The sequence below is a fragment of the Barbus barbus genome (assembly GCF_936440315.1).
Source record: "Barbus barbus genome assembly, chromosome: 24".
Classification (NCBI taxonomy): domain Eukaryota; kingdom Metazoa; phylum Chordata; class Actinopteri; order Cypriniformes; family Cyprinidae; genus Barbus; species Barbus barbus.
In genome coordinates this window covers 26,694,415-26,716,870 of record NC_136752.1, presented here as the reverse complement: position 1 = coordinate 26,716,870, position 22,456 = coordinate 26,694,415, and the positions used below count along the sequence as shown (strand labels likewise).

At 34.1% G+C, this 22,456-nt stretch overlaps 1 protein-coding gene across 8 annotated transcripts in view; it reads left to right on the top strand.

Annotated features, from left to right (window-relative positions):
- The window catches only part of LOC306843434 (dystrobrevin beta-like), a 29,318-nt gene extending 7,606 nt beyond the window's left edge, over positions 1-21,712 (top strand). For 2 of the 8 annotated variants that reach the window (XM_079374934.1, XM_079374935.1), the window contains exons 2-21: positions 1,104-1,146; positions 3,485-3,549; positions 3,643-3,723; positions 4,516-4,729; positions 5,050-5,135; positions 5,837-5,991; positions 6,451-6,556; positions 6,720-6,886; positions 8,277-8,401; positions 9,630-9,701; positions 10,768-10,854; positions 10,924-11,014; positions 11,232-11,305; positions 11,420-11,533; positions 12,868-12,964; positions 16,069-16,240; positions 16,489-16,578; positions 17,556-17,606; positions 20,226-20,256; positions 20,353-21,712. In XM_079374934.1, the coding sequence (XP_079231060.1) occupies positions 3,486-3,549; positions 3,643-3,723; positions 4,516-4,729; positions 5,050-5,135; positions 5,837-5,991; positions 6,451-6,556; positions 6,720-6,886; positions 8,277-8,401; positions 9,630-9,701; positions 10,768-10,854; positions 10,924-11,014; positions 11,232-11,305; positions 11,420-11,533; positions 12,868-12,964; positions 16,069-16,240; positions 16,489-16,578; positions 17,556-17,606; positions 20,226-20,230 (1,851 nt within the window). In that variant the 5' untranslated portion in view covers positions 1,104-1,146; position 3,485 and the 3' untranslated portion in view covers positions 20,231-20,256; positions 20,353-21,712. Of the gene's footprint in view, positions 1-1,103; positions 1,147-3,484; positions 3,550-3,642; positions 3,728-4,515; positions 4,730-5,049; positions 5,136-5,836; positions 5,992-6,450; positions 6,557-6,719; positions 6,887-8,276; positions 8,402-9,629; positions 9,702-10,767; positions 10,855-10,923; positions 11,015-11,231; positions 11,306-11,419; positions 11,534-12,867; positions 12,965-13,242; positions 13,264-16,068; positions 16,241-16,488; positions 16,579-17,555; positions 17,709-20,225; positions 20,257-20,352 lie in introns of those variants that run through there. The other 6 variants (XM_079374933.1, XM_079374936.1, XM_079374937.1 and 3 more) reach the window with 6 other exon arrangements.
- Positions 21,713-22,456: the final 744 nt, after the last annotated feature.

Genomic DNA, 22,456 nt, shown 5'->3' with positions numbered 1-22,456 from the left:
CATGTGTGTGTGTGTGTATATATGTATGTATACACACACACACAACATTGTGCATTTAAATTTTTAAATTAAAAAAAAGTTTTTTAATGATTTAAATTTATTAGTTACATTTAAAATACTGTTAACAAATGGTATATTACTGGTTTTAAATAATATATATATAATATTTAGAAAGCAAAAATTCATCATATATAATTATTGTAAATTATACTATATATATATATATATTTATTTTAAGTGTATTTTCATTATAATTTTCTGATATGAATAGGGAGATGGGATTAAAATAGATATGTTTGTTTGTGTTGTGGTTATTAAAGGGATTGTTCATTCAGAAATGAAAATACAAATGGATGTAAATGGCATTTGTAATTTAAATACGTAAATCTTAAATCTAAGTCTAAATATTGTATCATTGGTCACTGAAAGCATTTCATTTGCTAGATTTTCTCAGTTTTGACCTTTCTTCCCCACCCAGATTATTAAACTTGCCCTCTGTAATATTTGAAATAAAATATATCAAATAAATATTAAATTCATGTAATGTAAAAGTCATAGCAATGTTTAAATGCATATTTTATGTTTTTATGCTCTATTTTTTTCTCTCTCATATTTATTTGTCTTTTTTGTGGCAGATAATCATTACTTAGACAACAAACATTTTAGAAAGAAAATCTATATAGTATGTTTTTTTTTCTTCCAAGAAGTTTATATTTGGTAATAGTTTGGTTAAGATCAGAATTTGTATTTAATTTGTAGATTTTTACATTGTGATCTGCTAATGAAATGAACCATTACTATGAACTAAAGTCACTGGAATATGGAATCCTTTGATAATACACATTAATATTTACTGAAAGAGAAACTAAATGAGTTTTGAATGGAGTGATGCTGCATTTGTCAGTCCATGTAACTGAAGAAATCTTGTGCCTCAGTGACAGGAGCAGATGTGATTGACAGACTGACGTGTGAATGATCACAGATGCAGCAGGATGAATGAGTAGTGTGGGAATCAGAGATGTGCTGGACTGCGTCTGTGACGAATGTGACACTGAACTGAAGGGAACAAACGTCTGATCATCTCACTTTCTTCCTGTTTTCAGGCCTCTTGATGCTTTCACCTGACTGACTTACAGCCGAGATCAGGTAACCGATGACAGGTGTTTCCTCTTAATTAACTTGTACTTCTGCATTTCATATTTCAGTTGCATTTCAGCATTTCATTTGTGCATATTGTTCAAAAGTGTGGAGTCTGTAAGATTTTTGAATGTTTTTGAATGCAGTCTTATCTGCTGGATTTATTTGATCAGAAAATACAGTAAAATTGTTAAATATTTTTGCGATCTAAAGTAGCTGTTGTTTTTTTTTAATTATTTTTAAAACTTAATTTATTCCTGCGATTGAAACTTGAAATGTGACCCAGTGTAATTTCAACAATGTTGGGGTCAGTAACATTTCTAATGTTTATGAAAGGAGTCTTGTACTCACCAAGGCTGCATTTATTTGATGAAAACAGCATCATTACTCCAGTCTTCAGTGTCGCATGATCCTTCAGAAATCAGTCTAATATGCTGATTTGCTGCTCAAGAAACATTTCTGATTATTATCAATGTTGAAAACAGTTGTGCTGACTAATAATTATGTAGAGGTCATGATTTTAATTGATTTATTTGATGCATATAAAAATCAAAAGAACAGTATTTATGTGAAACAGAAATCTTTTGTAACATTATAAATGTCTTTATTGTAACTTTTGATCAATTTAATGCATCCTTAAGGGGTAGTTCACCCAAAAATGAAAATTCTGTCATCATTTACTCACCCTCAAGTAATTCCAAACCTGTATGAATTTCTTTTTTCTGCCGAACGCAAAGGAAGAAAGTTTGTAACCAGGCTGTTTTGGGGCACCCTTGACTTCCATAGTAGGAAAAAAATACTATGGAAGTCAGTGGTGCCCCAGAACTGCTCTGTTTCCCACATTCTTCAGAATATCTTCTAAAGACATTCATACAGGTTTGGAACTATTTGAGAGGGAGTAAATGATGACCGAATCTTCAATTTTAGGTGAACTAGCCCTTTACTGAGTAAAAGTATAACTCAAATCTTACTGACCCCAATCTTTTGAACCTTTCATACCTCATTTCTTCATTGAAGATCATTGTGATTAAAACCGTTTAAGGAAGTTTCAGTCCTCAGCTGCAGTCGGTGTTTGTGTGTGTTGGTGATTTTTAGCGTGTCTGTGTGATGAGTGTTAATGTGAGTTCAGGACACTGGAATGTTTTAGCAGTGAGGTGCTGCGCGTTTGAGAAATTATTCTCACTCCGTTGTGAATTTGTGCAGGATCTCATAAAGTTCAAATAAAGGGATTTTAAGGCGATGAGGACAAAACGACGATGTGATTGAGTTGGAGAAGACAGTGAACGAATAACAGAATGAGTTCTTCCCGAGTGTTTGGATGGCAGTTTTTGTGGAGTTGTGTTAAATGTAACTGTTGTGAGTGTTTGTACCTCTGTGTCCCAGGGGATTATGGGTAAGTCTCACCAGAGACCCTCAAATCCCTGCAGGAATGTGTACACATGCTTCAGTGCTTTGCAGTAAGTAGATAGAGATTCGGTTCTTTTCGTTATTAAGATGTAACTTTGGGAAATGCAGTTGTGTGTCAGCTGTCAGTGAGTGTCACAAAAAGTCACTGTTAACAGGTTTTTGGCACACCTGGTTGCTAGGGTGTTCTAGGTAGTTGCTACTTGCTAGGTAACTATATAACTCTTTAAGTTTTTCCTAATTGTTAAGAGGGTTGAAATACAGATTTTTAAACTTAATAATCAAATATAAGATAATGTTAAAATCAGAGAACTACAGCATTTAAATATTTTCAATTAATTTTGTGTTCATTTGCAATTGTGCAAGTTTTTTATAGCATAGTCATTACTGTGACAATGGACATTTTTCCATCCAGTGCATTTCTTTGTCCAAAAATGTTTACATTGTTAAAATTTGGTTTAGATCAGAACGTGTAATTAATATTTTTTTTCCATCTTGATCTGAAAATTGTATTAGTTGCCATTACTAAACCAATTTTATTTGAGATAATTCAGAAATAACTAGTTTTATTTAATTTAGTTGCTATACAAGAACAAATTCATTACCATCCATCATGCATGGTTTTAAAAAAAACACATCGTTTCACATTATGCAAAAATTTCTTGCAAAAAAAAAAAGTCTTGCAAAAAATTTATTTATTTATTTTAGTAACAACGCAAGAAAAAAATGCCATTACCATCATGCATGGTTTTTTTTTGCAATACAAGAAAAAAGAACATTATGCAGAAATCCAACTGAATATTGGCCATTAATTTGACAGGTTTATGTGTGTGAAGATGCTTCATTCTTTTAAAGATATTTATTTCAAGATTTCAAAAGCTCAGACGGGTGATTATTCAATTAGAGGCACTTCTATGTTTAATTTCTCTCTGTGTGTCTCTAGGATGATAGAAGAGAGACGGAAGGGGAATGTCATGGCCGACAGGAAGCAAATCTTCACAGACATGAGTGAGTGTCGCACACCACATCACCTTTGACCCACAATGCACATGTTCATAAACTGGTGCATCTGAATATAAATGTGCAACTTTGATTCTTCAGAGACGCAGAATTACGACACCATCCGGCTGTCCACGTACCGCACCGCCTGCAAGCTCAGATTCATTCAGAAGAAATGCAACCGTGAGTAGCACTTTAAATCAACTGAAACAAACTAATCTTGAAAAAGATGCATTTAGCAAATTGTTTGCAAATTCAAAACAAAGCTCAGCATGAATGAACTGTACTTAGTATGATAAGTGTGAAACACAGGCCAGAAATACACTGTTGTTTAAAAGTTTCGGGTCAGTAAGATTTTTTTTCTTAGAAATAAATGCTTATCAGTGACACATTAAATTGATCGAAAGTGACAGTAAAGACATTTATAATTTTACAAAAGATTTCTAGATTCTATATTCATCAAATAAGCAAAGAAAATCATGGTTTCCACAACAATTTTAGTCAGCACAACTGTTTTCTACATTGATAATAATCAGTAATGTTTCTTGAGCAACAAATCAGCATATTAGAATGATTTCTGATGGATCATGTGACACTGAAGCCTGGAGTAATGATGCTGAAAATTCTGCTTTAATTCACAGGAATAAATTACATTTAAAAATATATTACAATAGAAATCAGCTATTTTACATAGTAATAATATTTAACTGTTTTCCTGTATTTTTGATCAAATAAATGCAGCCTTGTTGAGCATGGTAGACTTATTAAAAAACTAATTACTGACCCCAAACTTTTTAAAAGGTAATGTACATTAGCAGTTATGAGTTAAAAATAACACCGTCACAATTTCAAGTTTAAAGGTGAGTTTTTCATGTTACGTTACATTTATTTTGATCATATTTCGAGTAATCTGGACTGACATAGTAAGTTTTTCTCTGACATAATTCCCTATATTTCATGTGTTTTCTCTCTCAGTGCATCTGGTGGACGTGTGGAACATGATCGAGGCGTTTCGTGACAATGGTCTGAACACGCTGGACGTCTGTACCGAGATAAGCGTGGCTCGGCTGGAGACCATCATCACCTGCATCTACCAGCAGCTAAACAAACGGCTGCCCACCACACACCAGATCAACGTCCAGCACAACACCAGCCTGCTGCTCAACTTCATGGTGGCAGCACACGACAGGTGAGCTTATATGTGTGTTTGTGTGTTCTGGTCTCGAACTGTGTTTGGAGTCATTTCAGATTTGTTTAAAGAAATTGATATTTTTAATTACCAAGCATGCATTAAACTGATCTAAAGTGACAGTAAAACATTTATAATGTAAGATTTCTATTTCAAATAAATCCTGTTTTTTTAAACTTTCTATTCATTGTTAAAAAAAGAAGCAATTTCCACAGAAATATGAAGCAGCACAACTGTTTTTAACATTAATAACAATAAGACATGTTTCTTGAGCAGCAAATCAGCATCAGTTAATTTGACGGTGTAACTGTGTTTTGCAGTGATGCTCAGGGAAGGCTGACGGTGTTTTCTGTGAAAGTGATGCTCTCGGTGCTGTGTGGAGGGAAACTCGTTGATAAACTTCGCTGTAAGTTCATGGATCGATTCCAGCAGTGACGCTCACTAGTGGACAGATCAAATCAAGTCACCTTTGTTTATTTGGCGCTTGTTTTCTAGGTGTATTAGGAATGGGATGATCTCCAAATGTGTTGATGTTTGATTACATCATATTATGTCTGATGTGAGGATTGGCTGTTATTGGCTTTTAATCATGTTGAATAAATCATGGGGCCGAAACTTTTTTTGCAAATTGGAGTAGTGAAAATAATAAAATCAATCATGCAAACTTCTTCAAATATAAGACGAATTCAAATTCTGCTGTAAAGCAGCTCTAAAAAGACAATCAGTGCATCCAAAATCACATGCTGTCTAAATAGGTTCTACATTTGAATTGAAAAAAGTACGAATATGGGGAGAATGAATGAAATTCAGATGTACTACATCGGCCATGTTGTCTGCGTCAGTTGTGTTGCTTTACTGCCAATCATAAATCCTCTCCCGTGGCCTCATGGGATTGTAAAGCGTCCATCGAATTTAGACACACTACTCTTTTGGCATACTTTTTTTTTTTTTTTTTTTTTACCTATTATATACTAAGGATTTGTTTTCAGATGCAGCGAATATTTTTATTCGGTTCAGTGTAAAGTTCATCAGTTATGACATCGATATGCATATCATTGCTCATGAACATGTTCTGTGGCTGATCTAACCAGTGTGTTTGTGTATTAGATATTTTCTCTCAGATATCTGATACTCATGGTGCGATGGTGATGTCCAAGTTTGACCACTTCCTGCGGGAGGCGCTGAAGCTGCCCACTGGCATATTTGAGGGGCCGTCGTTTGGCTACATGGATCACTTCGCCAGATCCTGCTTTCCTCAACAAGTAACAATTCCACATGTTTCTTCTTTTGTGATGTTAGTGGTGTTTGCATTAGCCTGACTATTATTGCTCATAGATTGGGTTAGTGATCTGATCATTGAGTGTTAGACTGATCATTTGTTCTACAGAAGGAATAATGAAGTAATAATACTTCAAATCATGCAGCCGGATGAAACGATCAAACTTATAGCTTTAACCTGGTGCAGGGTTCCCAATTCTGGTAAAATCATAATCACATTATTTTGAGAGATCACACAATTGTTCATTGACTTTGGAAAGCCAGATCTTGCTATTTTTATTGCCTTTTTAACAACCTTTTTAATTGAACTTTAAAAATATATTAAACACAAGCCCTAAATGCCCAGAAAACCTTAGCAACCACATAGCAACATCCTATGTGTAAATGTGCAAAAGTTGTGTCATTGATGTATTTTTGTGTGTGTGTATGTGTATGTTTAACAGAAGAAGGTGATGCTGAACATGTTTCTGGATACTCTGATGTCAGATTCTCCTCCTCAGTGTCTCATTTGGCTTCCTCTGCTGCATCGGCTGGCAAACGTGGAGAACGGTAGCACACTGAATAATATACGCTTAATTATTCATATTACTCACACTTATTTATGCTTCCGTGACAAAGCTAGAATTTTTACAAGTCTCCAATATCATGAACATTAATGTTCTAGTTTAATATGCGTATATTCCAGTGCACTGAATCTCTCTCTGTTTGTTAGTCTATCATCCGGTGGCGTGTTCGTTCTGTCGGTCGGAGGGCATGATGGGATTCCGTTACCGCTGTCAGCAGTGTTTTAACTATCAGCTGTGTCAGAACTGTTTCTGGCGAGGTCATGCAAGCGGAAACCACAACAACCAACACGAGATGAAGGAGCATTCGTCCTGGGTGAGGATCAGCTACAGTGCTCATCTCATACTTTTTATTTATTTATTTATTTATTTTTATTTGTGTGTGTATATATATAAAACCAGTCTTAAGTGGCTGGGGTATATTTGTACCAAAAATACATTGCATGGGTCAAAATATGCATTTTTCTTTTATGCCAAAAATCATTAGGATATTAAGTGAAGATCATGTTCCATAAAGATATTTAGTAAATTTCTTACCGTAAATATATCAAAACTTAATTTTTGATTAGTAATATGCATTGCTAAGAACTTAATTTGAACAACTTTAAAGGCGATTTTCTCAATATTTAGATTTTTTTGCACCCTCAGATTCCAGATTTTCAAATAGTTATATCTCGGCCAAATATTGTCCTATCATAACAAACCATACATCAATGTAGATCAATATCATTTATTTGAAGTAGAAATGTAAAGCTTATTTATTCAGCTTTCAGATGATGTATAAATCTCAATTTCGAAAAATTGACCCTGAAGACTGGTTTTGTGGTCCAGGGTCATAATGTTTGCACTAACAACAGTCATGTCACTTTCCACCATCTAGGAACATGGAAAACCAGGAAATATATATATATATATTTTTTTTTTTTGTCGTGGGAATTAATAAAATTATAAAAGCTTTCTTTAGCAAATTTACATTTCTACCATTCAAAGGTTTGGGGTCGGTAAGATTTTTAAAAAGTCTCTAATGCTCACCAAGGTTGCATTTATTTAATTAAAAATACATTAAAAACAACAGTAATGTTGTGAAATATTATGATTTAAAATAACTGTTTTCTATTTGAATATATTGTAAAATGTAATTTTATTTCTGTGATCAAAGCTGAATTTTCAGCATCATTACTCCAGACATTAGTCTTCAGTGTCACATGATCCTTCAGAAATCATTCTAATATGCTGATTTGTTGCTCTAAAACACATTTTTATTATTATCAGTGACGCTTCATATTTTTATAAAAACTGCAATACATTTTTTTTCAGGTTTGTTTGATGAATAGAAAGTACAAAGAATATCATTTATTTGAAGCAGAAATTGTTTGTAACACTAAATGTATTTACTGTCACTTTTGATCAGTTTAATGCATCCTTACTGAATAAAATAAATAATTTATTTAAAAAAAATCTTACTAACCCCAAACTTTTATGGTTGTTTTGATGTTTTCATGATGCTTTTTATTGTGCAGGCTTCCCACAGACTGGAAAACCATTGAAATTTCTATACTAAATGTGCATTTCTTTATACAAATGGAATCTGTTATCTGTTATGGAATCTTAATCTGAAACAGTGCAAAAAGATACAAGTGGAAACCTTTCATGTCTTTTGGAGGTTTTCAGTTTTGGTTCTTTATATTTGTGTTTGTTTGTTCCAGAAATCTCCAGCTAAGAAGCTGGGTCGTGCCATCAGTAAATCCTTGGGCTGTGTGCCGAGCAGAGAGCCGTCCCACCCCGTCTACCCAGAATACCCCGAGAAACCCCTCAACCTGTCCAATATAGTGTAAGACAGTCACTCTCTCTCACACACACACAGCTCTCTGTCTGTGGCCATTTTGGAAGTGTTGGGAATGTTTCTATTGGTTCCCAACATCACATGATCACATTGTCTCTGTGGACACATTGATGAGGGTCAGACACGATCACTCGTCAGAGACAGAGAAGGAGTTTGCTTTTATTATCTGCTTGCAGACGAGAGGTCAGTTATGACTTTGTCTTCATTCTGATGTCTGTTTGTCTCAGCCCATCTGTTTTTTTCCCCAGCAATCATGCTCTGTGTCTCTCTCTGTGTTGCTTCAGTCTCTTAGTTTTGCATGACTGACCGGTGTGTGTGTATTTGGGTCAGCTGAACAGTATAATGTTTAATTTATTCTGAATGCATGCGTGTATGTGTGAGAGAGAAATTCTGTAAGTGTCCATGAACTTTTATTAACATAAATTAAGCTTTTTGTTTAAAGTGTATGTGTGTGTATAATCACCTTTTAGTTTTTCTGTAGTTCACTACAGTGTGACAAATTAAATGACACATTTTTTTAAATTACAGATATTCCCTGTTTATCAATGAATATGAAACTATGCATGAATAATGAAAAAATTCAAAATGTTGTTAAAATAGTTATAGATGCATATGATACAATATTAGTATGAAATATTCAATCTTATGTAGGTATTATATATTACATAGCCCTGCATCTTGAAATAAAATCTGCTGATTTGCAAAAAAAATGACTAAATATTACCTAATTTGCTGGTGCTGAGTTGAAAAATATCAATTAAAATCATCACATAGTGCTTTGTTGTTTCTTTTATTTTTTAGTTCCTTTTTTTTTCAAAAAATAAGGTAAAATCTTTTTATTTTATTTAGTAAATATGAGTGTATGTATGAACTTTAATGCACTTAAAATAACACAAATCAGATAAATTAACGTAAGCAGTCAAATGTCTGAGAATTGAACAAATATTTGTAACCTGACTTATAAAATATATCTGTTATTTTTTTCTTGTGATTTTAAGGTATAATACAAAACTTCACCATACAAATGTTTGTCAAAAGCAAAAAAAAAAGCTACAAAATGCATCATATTTTGTGAGTAAGTGCTTTGTGGTTAAGCATAACGGGCAGTATTTTTTGAAAATTAGTAAGAAGCAGGTATTTGATTTCATTCAGTAAATATGATGCAGGGTGGTGTTGTTTTATATCTAGATACCCATGTCATTGTGTTTTTCTCTAGTCCTCCCCGTCCAATAGGAAACATGAATGAACCGGTTCTGCCCCCGTCCACAGGCCCCAGCCCCACTAAGAGGTGAGCACCTGCTCTTCACCTTTGACCTTTCAGATGAATCAGTTCAAAGTGTTTTATGTGTGAGAAATGTTATTTTTGTTTCAAAATGTATCATTTCTAATATACACAGATTTCAAAATAAATCTTTCTTATTATACATAATATTGCAATGGCTGTAATCACTTGTAAAATACAAACTAAAATATTTATTTTAGTGTCTTTTAATTTCCCTTCTTTCCTAATAAAGTAAATCTAGTTTATTTTTATGATATCAGTCTTCTGTTGGTTATTGACATTATAATCAATTATAAGTTTAATATCAGCAATTCCAAGGTCATTTTCATTAAAAACAGTTGCTACTAATACTACTAATTACCTGAATGTTGAAGAAACTAATCTAAAGAAATTGTGATTTCTCTGTTAAAAATTGTGCTTGCAATTTTTTAAAATGCTCTTATACAAATGGGTAGGTGTTGTTACTACAACTTTGCTGGGAAATTTTTTTAAAAGTTTAAAAATAACAAAAAATACCTTGAAAACATTGCATACAGTATATTGTCTTTTAAAATATAATAGTTTTATACGGTAAGGCGATTTAATTAAAAAAGTTTGATCAAATAACAGGTTTTAACACGGAAGCAACTGTATGTATTTTTTCCCTGTTAAAATGAATAACATTCTACAGTAAAGCATCATTTCCAATCCTTTTTTCTCTAAAAATGTATTTGTAGTAGGTCACATCATGGTGGTTTGACTGTAATATCACGTCCTAAATGGAAAACAATTACTTTAATAAAATGGTTAAAAATGAGTTACTCTAAAAATCATATTTTAATTGTTTTCATGTGCAGTTTTTTTAAATGCAGTATATACAACAACACAAACTATTATTATTAAATAATTATTATTTTACTAAATATCATTTTTAAGAACCTGTAAATTATTTAATTAAATTGCAGCCTTAATCTTGGACCCTAGACGCATCCCTAATACAACTTGGGCACTAAGCAGTGTTGCAGTACAGCCCTCTCATACAAAAACTGTTTGAATCTGTAATTTGCTATTTAATTTGATTTTGTATGTGTAGACCGCCGACTCTAGCCGCAGCTCAGCGTATGAATGAAGAACATGCTCTGATCGCAGCGTATGTGAACAAACTCCAGAGCAGCCCACGGTGAGTGTGTGTGTGTCTCCTGAGGTTATTTAAGGTCTTGTAAATGTAATATTTTCTGTGTGTTTGTAGTGCATTAGACAGTCCTACCCGAACGGATGAAGAGCACAAACTCATCGCTCGTTACGCCTCTCGTCTGGCTACAGATCCTGGACACACAGGAGTGAGTTACACACACGTTTACTACCTCTTTTCAAATTATGCTCACTACAGACATAGAAGATGCCTTCTAGCATTAAAAAACACTTAATTTGGCTAATTGAATTAATGAATGATTTTTAACATTTAAGTTTATCATCAAAGAAACGTTTAGCTCTCATTTTGGGACCGCTAAGCAAATGCGCATATTTCTTTATTCCTGCTGCTCTTGTGAATCCCAGAGACCTTCGGACTTCAGCTACGACACCAACAAACAGCAGAGAGAACTGATCATGCAGCTGGAGAACAAGAACAGGTACTCGCGCTCACAGCTGCATGTGGAGATGCTTTCATGAAGATTTACATTCAATGGTTTTGGATTTCAGTCTCAGTGAGTGTGTAAATGGTAATGCTCTGTGTGTGTTTTCAGGGAGATTTTGCAGGAGATCCAGCGTTTGCGAGTCGAGCATGAACAGGCATGTCAGCCGACTCCAGAGAGAGTCCAACAAAACCCGACCCTGCTGGCAGAACTCAGACAGCTCAGGTACCACACACACGTTTTTTTGTTTGTTTTGCTGGGAATTTCCATAGACAATGATTTTTATACTGTATACTCTATCCCCTACCCCTAAACAAGCCTCACAGAAAACTTTCTGCATTTTTACATTATTAAAAAACATTGTTTAGCATGACTTATAAGTTGTTTTCCCTCATAGAGACCACAAATGTCTCCACAAGGTCAAAAAATTCAGGTTTTGCTATCCTTGTGAAGACATTTGGATTTTACAGCATACGGTTTATCTGGACCACACACGCACACACAGATATCAGATAGCATTAACACTATGTTTTCCAGACTCAGTCTTTGCATGCCTTTTTGGTTTAGATATTGCAAGATATTCATTATCTTTTTTTAAAGATTATTTTGGCTATTAGTAGTTATTTTAGTTTAATTGAGATGTTGACTAGTTTTATTAATATTTTGAATTAGTTTTTATGATAAATTTGTTTAAATTTGCATTTTTTTTCCATATATATGTCTATATAGTTTTACTCAATTTTAATCATTTTAGTAACCTACATCAAGTTAAACTAAATGAAAATGAGAGATGTTTCCTTAGCAACTCAACTGAACTAATTTTATCATGTACTGATACTTTTTTTTTTTTTTTAAATAAAAATGAAGTGTTTGTTAAAATTAGTTGATGCACTGTGAATTAACATATGAACAATGGTATTTTTATTAACTAATATTAACAAAGGATATGTTGTAAAAAAAATACATATATTTGTAATTGTTAGTTCATGTTAATTCAAACTCTTTTAAACTGTCTGGTCCGGCTTTCTCAAGTCAACTTAAAGTTTGTCTCGACAAACTTTTTTATCTAGTTTATTACTATAAGACATTATTTACAAGATACATTATTTTCAAAAAACTGTTATGAAAATGTCATAAAATCCTAAAATGATTTATCCCTCTAAATCACTGGAAGAAAATGTTTTCGATAATGAAAATTATTTATTTATTGATTCATTCATTCACTTTTTTTTTTTTTATTGCCATTATTCTCTCTGACTTCTCCCATTAGACCAGTTCCAGTTTAACTGGTCAAAATTGTGTAAAAGTGTTTAATTTGCTGCACAAGTTTTGCAGTGTAACATTTTTGAAAACATTCCATTCCATGTCAAATGTATATCAAATGTCAAAAACCAGCACAAGAGGGCAATTGAAGCGCTTCTCACAATGTAAAAATAAATCTACCAAAACCTGAATGATGGTTTTGATTTAGGGTTTGGGTCTAATAAACCTCATTCTCTCAGAACTCATTGCATGTATGAGCGGTCTAAGCTCTGTGCTTGTGTTTGTGTGTGTTTTAGGCAGAGGAAGGATGAGTTGGAGCAGAGGATGTCGTCTCTTCAGGAGAGCAGGAGAGAGCTCATGGTGCAGCTGGAAGGACTCATGAAACTACTGAAGGTACACCAGACACACAGGGCAAGACCAGACACGACAAAAACAAACACTGTTTAACTACACAGACTTTCTAGTGCACTGTAATATTTCAGCCACTGGAGGGCGTCACTCTCTTTAGCGTTTATCATCTGAGCTGCTGCCCTTTCTCACACACTTGATCTAGTTTCCCACTTTTCACTTCTTCTCTTTTCGGATTAGAGCTGATAGCGTTAATACTTGCTCTCGTCATCTGTTTTTCACTCCCTGTGTTCTTTTCCTCCATCTCTGTCTTGTTCCTGTAGGATGAGGAGCAGAGACAAGCTGTAAGTGTGTGTTTTACTGTGCATGTCAGAGAAATTACTGTGTGATTTCATAAAAGACTCATTTTGCTATGCACATTTAAAGGTCACTTATACAAATATTTAGATAAATAGAGATAAATTTAGACTGCAGTTTTTCATTTATGAGTAAAATAAGGTTCTACAACATTAAACGCATATTGCTCTTAAAATGTGAGTTGCTATGTTGCAAAATATTCACAATGCCATAATTTGAGTCTTTGTGCCTCACAGATCAGACAATCACATATGTATAGTAACTTAGGCTTTTATAAAACATAGCAGCTGCAAAATTCACATTTGCGGTCTTGATGAGTGTCATTTTTCTTGCAGAACTAACTGTGAAAGTCTTTTCAAATGAATACATTAACACACAGATCTTATTTTACCCTTAAATGAAAAATTGCTATTGCAAAAATCCACAGGAAATTCTGGGCTAGTCTGAAATGGACTTTTGTTATTGATTTCCTTTTTTTAATAATAAAAAAAAAAAAAAAAAAAAAAAAAGGTAATCTAAAAGAAGGACTCTACCATGTGTAGAGTATGTTTTATTATATTGTACATATATTTTAAGTGACAAAACATGATAAAAATAACATTCAGTCAAACCAATGTAGTGAAATAAAACTCGGCTTATGCTTGACAGTGCTATTAACTAAAACTATTCAAAAATTGTTAAGTGAAATAAAGCTGAAATAAATATTAAATAAAAAATGCACTTTAAAAAAAGAAATGTTGCCTTGGCCACTGACTGAAATAAATGTTAATGCTGAAGTACTAAAATTACTAAAACTGAAATAAATATGAAATTAAATAGAAATATTAAAAAACAGAAACGTATAAAAAAAAATAAAGGAAATAAAAATTGCTAAGACTGTAACTAATAAAAATTACAACATAAAATAACTCAAATTAAAATGAAAAATAAAATAAAAGTGGATTCAAAAATTATACTATTATAATATACAGTGCCCTCCAAAAGTATTGGAACAGTAAAGACAAAATTGCTCTGTTGGCTGTGGAGTCAAGACATTTACAAATATGATTAAAAGATGAATATGAGACAAAACTACAGAATGTCACATTTTATTATTGGGGGATTCAACACATAGATGTTTTACCAGCTAAGAAGTTCAGCACTTTTAGAGTTCATCCCTCTATCTGATGAGAGCATAAGTATTGGAGCAGTTGCCTCACAGGTCTTTCTAAGTGATCAGCTGTGTCCTGTTGCATTAATTCTTCAGATATTAAAAGCAAAAGAATGTGTCGTATCAGTTATATCCATTACTTCTGTATTCTGAATCTTGCATTCGATGATGACACACACAAACCAGGATGAAGATGAGGGAGCTGACTTTGAGAGAAAAGCAAGCAATTTGGATGCTAAAAGAAAAGAGGAAGTCAGTTAGAGCTCTAGCAAAAACAAAGGGCATGGAGAAATCAAGAGTTTGGAAACCACCAGCGACACCAGCAACCAACAACTACCTGATCGGCTGAGAAAACAACAGTAGTTGATGACAGACAAATCATAAAAGCTGTGAAAATGAACCCTAAAAGACGTGTCTGTAAAATCACCAACAACTTCCAGAAAGCTGTGGTGATGCTCTGACAATCTACTGTCCTCAGGAGACTTTGACACAGAATTACAGATGCTACACAGCAAGATGCAGACCTCTGACCAGCACCAAAAATAGAAAGGCAAGATTAGAGTTTGCAAAAAAGCACAAAGGTGAGCCAGAAGAGTTTTGTAACTGTGTTTATGGACCGATGAGACAAAGATGAACCTTTATTTAAGTGATGGGGAAGCAAAAGTGTGGAGAAAAAAGGGAACTGCAAATGATCCCAAGCATACAGCCTCATCTGTAAAGCATGGTGGAGGTGGTGTCATGGCATGGGGATGCATGGCTGTCTCTGGAACAGGCCCTCTCAACTTTACTGATGACTTAATGTATGATGACAGTAGCAGAATGAATTAGGAAGGGTACAAAACCATCTTGCCTACCAATATTCAAGAAAATGCCACCAGATTAATTGGGAAGTGCTTCATATTGCATCAGGACAATGACCCAAAACACCCTGCCAGTTCAGTCAAGGAATTTATAAGAGCAAAGAAATGAGCCAACAGAGCAATTTTCTCTTTACTGTTCCAATACTTATGGAGGGCACTGTATCAATAATATAACTCTGGTGCTCACTCATTTGTAATATTACGAAAAAATAAACGTTACAACTAATATGATTTCCATCTATAAAAATGGTGCTTGTACTATTTTAGTCAGTGTATTAGTACATGTATACTGGGATATGAAAATACACTGTTTGAGTATGTGATTTACTGTGCATGTGAGAGAAATTGTTCAGTGTCTCTCGTTTGTTTATGTGAGGTTCTTTTCCATTGTTTTTCATTTATTTTTATTATTTAGAAGTATTTATCTGTTTCTCTTCCTCCCTATGTTTAACTTCCAGTGTCTGCTGTAAGTTCTCAAAAAATCTTAATGCATCTTTTTACCTGTTAGAAGTAGTAGCACATATTTTAAGACTTAAGTTTTCCATTAAAAAGTTGTTTCGTTTCAGCAATCCTTTCTTTGCCATTGGCTTTATTTTTGACCCAGCCTCTTTTATTTCATGACTTTGCCTTCAGTTTCGCAGAGAGAATTCATTTTTGATGTGAATATGCATTTGCATGTAGGCTTTTACAAACAGTCAGATCAGTCTGTAGTTTTTAGTGCTAGCAGAAAGGTTGAGCAGGTGTATCTTGTACAATATGAAGTTTTCATTCTCTCTCTTCAGGCTCAAGCTGCTGGCTCCTCCCCTAGCCACGCCTCCCCTCGATCTATGCAGATGCCCATTCGCTCTCCTTCGGCAGGCCCCTCCCCCATACATGCAGGCCACACCCCCACCCACGGACCCCAGGACTCTTTAGCTGGAGTGGGTGGAGACGTTCAGGAAGCATTTGCTCAGGGTAACGTCTTCATTTATCACTTTAACACAGAAGAGACTACTGTGTTTTTTATTTTCTGACGAGCCCCACCCATTTTGACATGTATATTAAACATCAAATATGTTGTTATTTTTGTATTTTGTTGCGGACGGACAAAATATTTTGAAGTATGTCAGTTCATGCATATTACTTGGTGTAACAATTCAATAATTTTAGCCTTTTTTAACTCAATAAACCTGCAAAACATTCTTTGTGTTTGGATCCTACAGGACCTCGCAGAAACCTGCGAAATGATCTCCTGGTGGCAGCAGACTCCATCACAAACACCATGTCTTCACTGGTCAAAGAGCTCAACTCAGGTACGATCATGATGCATTGTGGGTAGTCTGTGTTCTCACAGCTGTGACAGAGAAATGGTGTGAGAATTTCAGGTTACCTGTTACTTGAAACAGATTGGACTATATTAATAATAAAATAGCTAAACTACTAAAAAGTAAACACACAATTTTTTTGGACATTCTAGTGCCATGATAGCATTTGATTATAGAGATGTAAATATATTGGTTTATGAATTAGGATTTATTATAGTTAACTAAATGTGAAAGCATTAAATATTTGGTACTTGAAATAAAATAAGCTTTTAAGGGACATAAAATGCCAAGCAAACATTATTTAGTTTAACTTGATTTATTAAAATACTTCAAATTGAAATACAACAAAATTACTAAAACTTTGACTTAAATTAAAATGAGCAGAAAAATAAAAAATCAATTGAAAATATTACGATAATAAAAACTATGATAGTATCTCAGTTATACTACACTGATATGAGTATTATCAGTATTACCAGTGTTAATTTAGTATTATTTATATACTGTTATCATATTTATTCACATTTTGATTTGCTTTAATTTTTATATTTTCTGATTTTATTTCAATAAAGGTTTAGTTTACATTTATTTACATTCAAGTAAATTTGTTAGGTGCTTTTGTAATTTAACAAAAAATAATATTTAGATTTGACCCTTTTTTTTGTCATTTTAGTACTTTTAACTTCTTTTATTTCAGTTAGTTGCCAAGGCAACATTGTTTTTTAATCTAAATCAGCTTTATCTAAATGACAGAAAACAATTTGTATTAAGTTATTAAATAAATGATTAAATATTAAAACAATAGTTTTTAGTTTGAATCATTTTAGTTTTAGTAAACAACACTTAACACTTAAAATGTCTCTAGACAAAAAATTGTTACAAAACTGTGTTGGGAGTGTTTAATGCTTCTTAATTGATTTTTATATACAAACATAATATATATTCTCTTCTGTTGTCTTTAATAGAAGATGGAGGAGAAGAGGATGAGAGACTGCTGCAGAATGGCAAAGACAGAGGTATTGCCCTCCACATCGGAACTACATTACCCAGAATGCTCCTGAATGCAGACCTCGTTACCTGAACATCAATGATTTCATGAGATTTCCCCTCTCTGCACACAACAAAAGCTCATAATGTTTTACTGGGAGGGTGTGTGTGTGTGTCTGGCGTGTGTCTGTGCTGTCTGAGGGGGCTCGTTAGTGCTTAATTACTCGTTAGTATTAACGAGGAGGCTGTTTACGAGTGTGTGGAGGGGTGCTGGATGTTTTTTTAACTACTTCCTGTAGGGTCAGAGGGGTCCAGCACACTGAACCTTTATGAGCCGAACCCGTACTGGGAAACACCTTCATTATAGCGCTGGTTCTTTCTCTTTCTTCGCTGTGTTCATTCATCTCTCCATCCAGCTCCACCGCTCATGTTTTATTGGTCTGCTTCTGATGGCCTTTCTCTGCTAGTTTCAGACGCCATCACTCAAATTAGGCTCTGAGCAGAAGTTTGCTCAAAATTGCTGTAGCTGGAATCGTTTCCTGAGTGAATATTTTCTGGAGAGCAGCACTTAAAACATGCCTTTGTTAAAATGCCTTAATGACTTATATTAGATTATGGATCATTACATATACAGTGCCCTCCATAAGTATTGGACAGTAAAGACAAAATTGCTCTGTTGGCTGTGGAGTCAAGACATTTGCAAATATGATTAAAAGATGAATATGAGACAAAACTACAGAATGTCACATTTTATTATTAGCCGTTTCAACACATACATGTTTTACCAAATAAAAAGAACAGCACTTTTAGAGTTCATCCCTCTATCTGATGTGAGCATAAGTATTGGGACAGTTGAACATAAGGCAGATATAAAAGATTAAAAGCTATTATTTAGTTGCAGATCTCTTGCACACAATCACAGCAGTGAGTCTGGGACCCATAGACATCACCAGACTCTTGCTCTCATCCTTTGAAATACTTTCCCAGCCTTTAATGCAGTCAATTCCAATTGTTGCTTGTTTTGGGGAGTTTCTGCTTTTACTGTCCTCTTCAGCTGCTGAAATTCATGTTCAATCGAATTTAAATCTGGAGATTGACTTAAATTCCTTGACTGAACTGGCAGGGTGTTTTAGGTCACTGATGCAATATGAAGCACTTCCCAATGAATCTGGTGGCATTTTCTTGAATATTGGTAGGCAAGATGGTTTTGTACCCTTCCTAATTCATTCTACTACTGTCATCATACATTAAGTCATCAGTAAAGTTGAGAGGGCCTGTTCCAGAGACAGCCATGCATCCCCATGCCATGACACCACCTCCGCCATGCTTTACAGATGAGGCTGTATGCTTGGGATCACTTGCAGTTCCCTTTTTTCTCCACATTTGTGCTTTCCCATCACTTAGATAAAGGTTCATCTTTGTCTCATTGGTCCATAAACACACTTCCAAACCTCTTCTGCCTCTGCTTTTTTGCAAACTCTAATCTTGCCTTTCTATTTTTGGTGCTGGTCAGAGGTTTGTATCTTGCTGTGTAGCATCTGTAATTCTGTGTCAAAGTCTCCTGAGGACAGTAGATTGTCAGAGCATCACCCCAGCTTTCTGGAAGTTGTTGGTGATTGTTGTGTTGTGTTGTTGGTGTCCTTTTTTTTCTTTTTTCTTTTTTAATCTTACTGGCCTCAAAATGGGCAGCAATCTCAGTTGGGAACACATATACATAAAGAAAAAAGTTAAAAAGTCAAGTCTTTTGTGTAATTTTTGTTAATGAAGCTGGTGTCAGCAGTTTATTTTTGTCATTATTTATGCATATAATAATGAGGGACTCAAAAGCCAGCTGTTTTATATGAATAATTGTTCTGCAGTATGTAAAAAGTGTAGTGGGTCTATTTAATTACCACAATCTATACTACATGCATTCTGTCTCCTGACTAATAGTTTATGCTTCTTTAGCAAGTAAAAAGCATTTTAGTATAATTGTAAATACGTCCGCCTTCAGCTTATGGATCATGTGTCTGTCTTTTTGCTTCGAAATCTTTACTGATTATCATCAAATATGCATAAGAAAAACTTTTGCATTGCTAGTAATTAAAAGCTTGACTGAAGCAATTTCAGAAATCAGTGATTGCTTAATTATCCATGCAACATTTTTTAGAAGAATTGCATTCAAATATGAGTCAAATATGATCACCGGGCTTTTGAGGAAGGTTTATCTCTTAATCAACATTGCATTGCATTATCATTTTTGAAGCTACAGGGCTTTTATTATAAAACTAAACATAAAAATCTCATCTTACTAAGAGATATTATAGACAACTGATATTTATATGCAGTTTATGTAAGACTGTTATGCTACTGTTACTAAGATCTCTTTGTTTTACATTACAAGCTATAGAATTTCGTCCTACCTTTTGTCTGTATAAATATCAACATATTTTTGCTCTGTTTGTTCTGAGTAAAATTAGGTGTTTCTCCATAAAAAGCTCTGTATTCTCAGTATATCATACATTTTGAACCAAAACCCTGATGTATCAAATATGACACAAAGCATGAAACATGCACAAAGTTTTTGTTCCATTTCAGAAAATTATGTGTTTTACAGGTTAAAGTGAATCTTTGACTTTAACACGATAATTTTGTATTTTGTTTTCCAGGTTAAGCCAAATACGAAGCAAGCAGTGCCATGTGAGTGTCATAGCATTATATCTGTAGTTGTGTTGCTTTGTTCATTTTAAATACTCAAACTAATTGTTTTTTTGTTTTTTTTTTGCATTATTTCAGGTCTGGCATCACCACAAAGACAATGACCTCTGAACCCAGACTCAGCCAATCGGAGAGTGTTCAGGGATTTGACTTCCTGTGGATTACTTGAGAAGGAAAATGTTTTGTTGTTTTCAGTGTTTTTTACCCTTCTTTGTTTGTGAGATAGAGATGCAGTTTTAAGGGTCTGTGTTGACGACCTGCTAGTTTGAATAGTTATTCTCGTTTGAATTTTGTAGCTGAGTTTGTTCAAGTTTGAAAGCTTTTGAAAAACCGATGCACCCAAAGATGTGTCAGATCTGACGAGAACGAGACTGAGGTGGGAACGGAACGCAATAGAAAGTGATGCATGATTTAAGGATGAGTGTGATGAGTTGATTGGCTGGCTGAGCTATGTGGGTGTGGTCATGTTGATTTCAAGGACGCAGTTGCTGCAAATGCAGTATAAATGACCTTCTAAAGGAACTCGGTTAAAGAAAAGGGTCGAGTTCAGTACTGTAATTTATTTTCGATTTACTTTTTTATTTATTTTCAGTAAACGGACAGCATTTTAGCAGCTTTTCAGTGTACATTTAAGGAAATATTTTGGTCATATATTTCAATTATTTGAGTTCATATTTTCAAGTCATTCAGCATTTATGTATGTTTAAGATCAAATTGATTTAGTTTTATAGATTTTCAAATAGGTACTTTAATGAAGATGTGGATGTATTGTGCGCCTATTACTGGAGAGTTTTACCCATTGTTAATTTAGCTGATTTTTTTCTTTTTTTTTCTTCTAGAAGCACTGTTTGTAGTCAATATATCCTGTGAATGGACATTTCTTACCTACAAACATTTGCACACACACGTCTGACCTGCTGTGTGTTTTTCTGGAGGTGTGTGTGTGTGTATTTGTGTCCCTCTCTATAGCCGTCTGTTTATGCAAAGCTGGAATGTGAATCATATTGATGCCTTCATTTCATTTTAATTTTAAATATCTGCCAAAAATGACTTGTTGATTTAGTTTCTTTGAAGTCTGTCATCTTATTTACTCCAATAAAATTTTTTTTTTTTTTTTTTTGTTTCTTTGTTTTTTCCGCCAAGTTCATTCATGGACTCATTTGTTTCTGGACCTCTGCGTCATGTGATTCTACCTGCAGTACATGGGGCTTAATGACATCACTTCCTGTGCCCTTCGGCTCAAGAGCTCTTCTGTGATAGCTGGCTGGTTTGGCAGAGGCGATCATTGCGGTGCCGGTAGCCACAGTATTTCGCTCTGTCCACCGAACAACTTTTTCATTTTTTTTTTAAGAAGTAAATTTGATAGAAAAGAGGCCGTGATTTACATGCATGTGATTTCAAGTGATGATTTGTTGTGTTCAGAATAAATGATATCTTGAAAACAAAACAAAAAAATCACTGGAGTATTAATTTTTCCTTTTCTCTCGGTTTCCACTACGGAATAAAAATACAGACTTTTCAGCTCACAATTGTGATTTTTTTTTTTTTTTTCCTCTGAATTCTAAGAAAAATCCAAAAAGGAATTGCGGCTATAAACTTGCAATTCTCAGAAAAAAAAATCTGAATTTTCACAATTCTGTTTTTATATATCGCAATTCCAAAAAATAAGTAAATTAAAAAAGGGTAATTGTGACTTTATCTCAGAAGTCGGACTTTGTATCTCACAATTCTGACTTTTTTTCTCAGAAATACAAACTCTGAACTGTGATATAAACTCGCAATTCTGAAAAATCTAAATTGTGAGGACTGAAAATTGTGAGAAAATTCTTAGTCATTTCAGCAATTCTGAGGAAAAAAAGTCCGAATTGTGAGATATAAGTGCAAAATTTTCAGACAGAAAGTTGCAATTACTCTTGTTTGGTTTTATTCTATTGTGGAAACGGATTTCCATATTCTTGTAACATGATGCTCACAGTGGTTGTGGCCAAATTTGAATACTACTTCTATGCACTGAAAGCATGTACTTCTCTGGTGATGGAATGGTATATACTTTTGTGTACATAGTATTTTGTAGGGCAGTATGCCCAGATCCACATGCTTTACTCTTTGTATGAGTTGCATGTTTGTTCTGTTGTCAGAGTATAAGTGAGATCTGAGAGCTGTAAACTCCTCAGTATGAGTA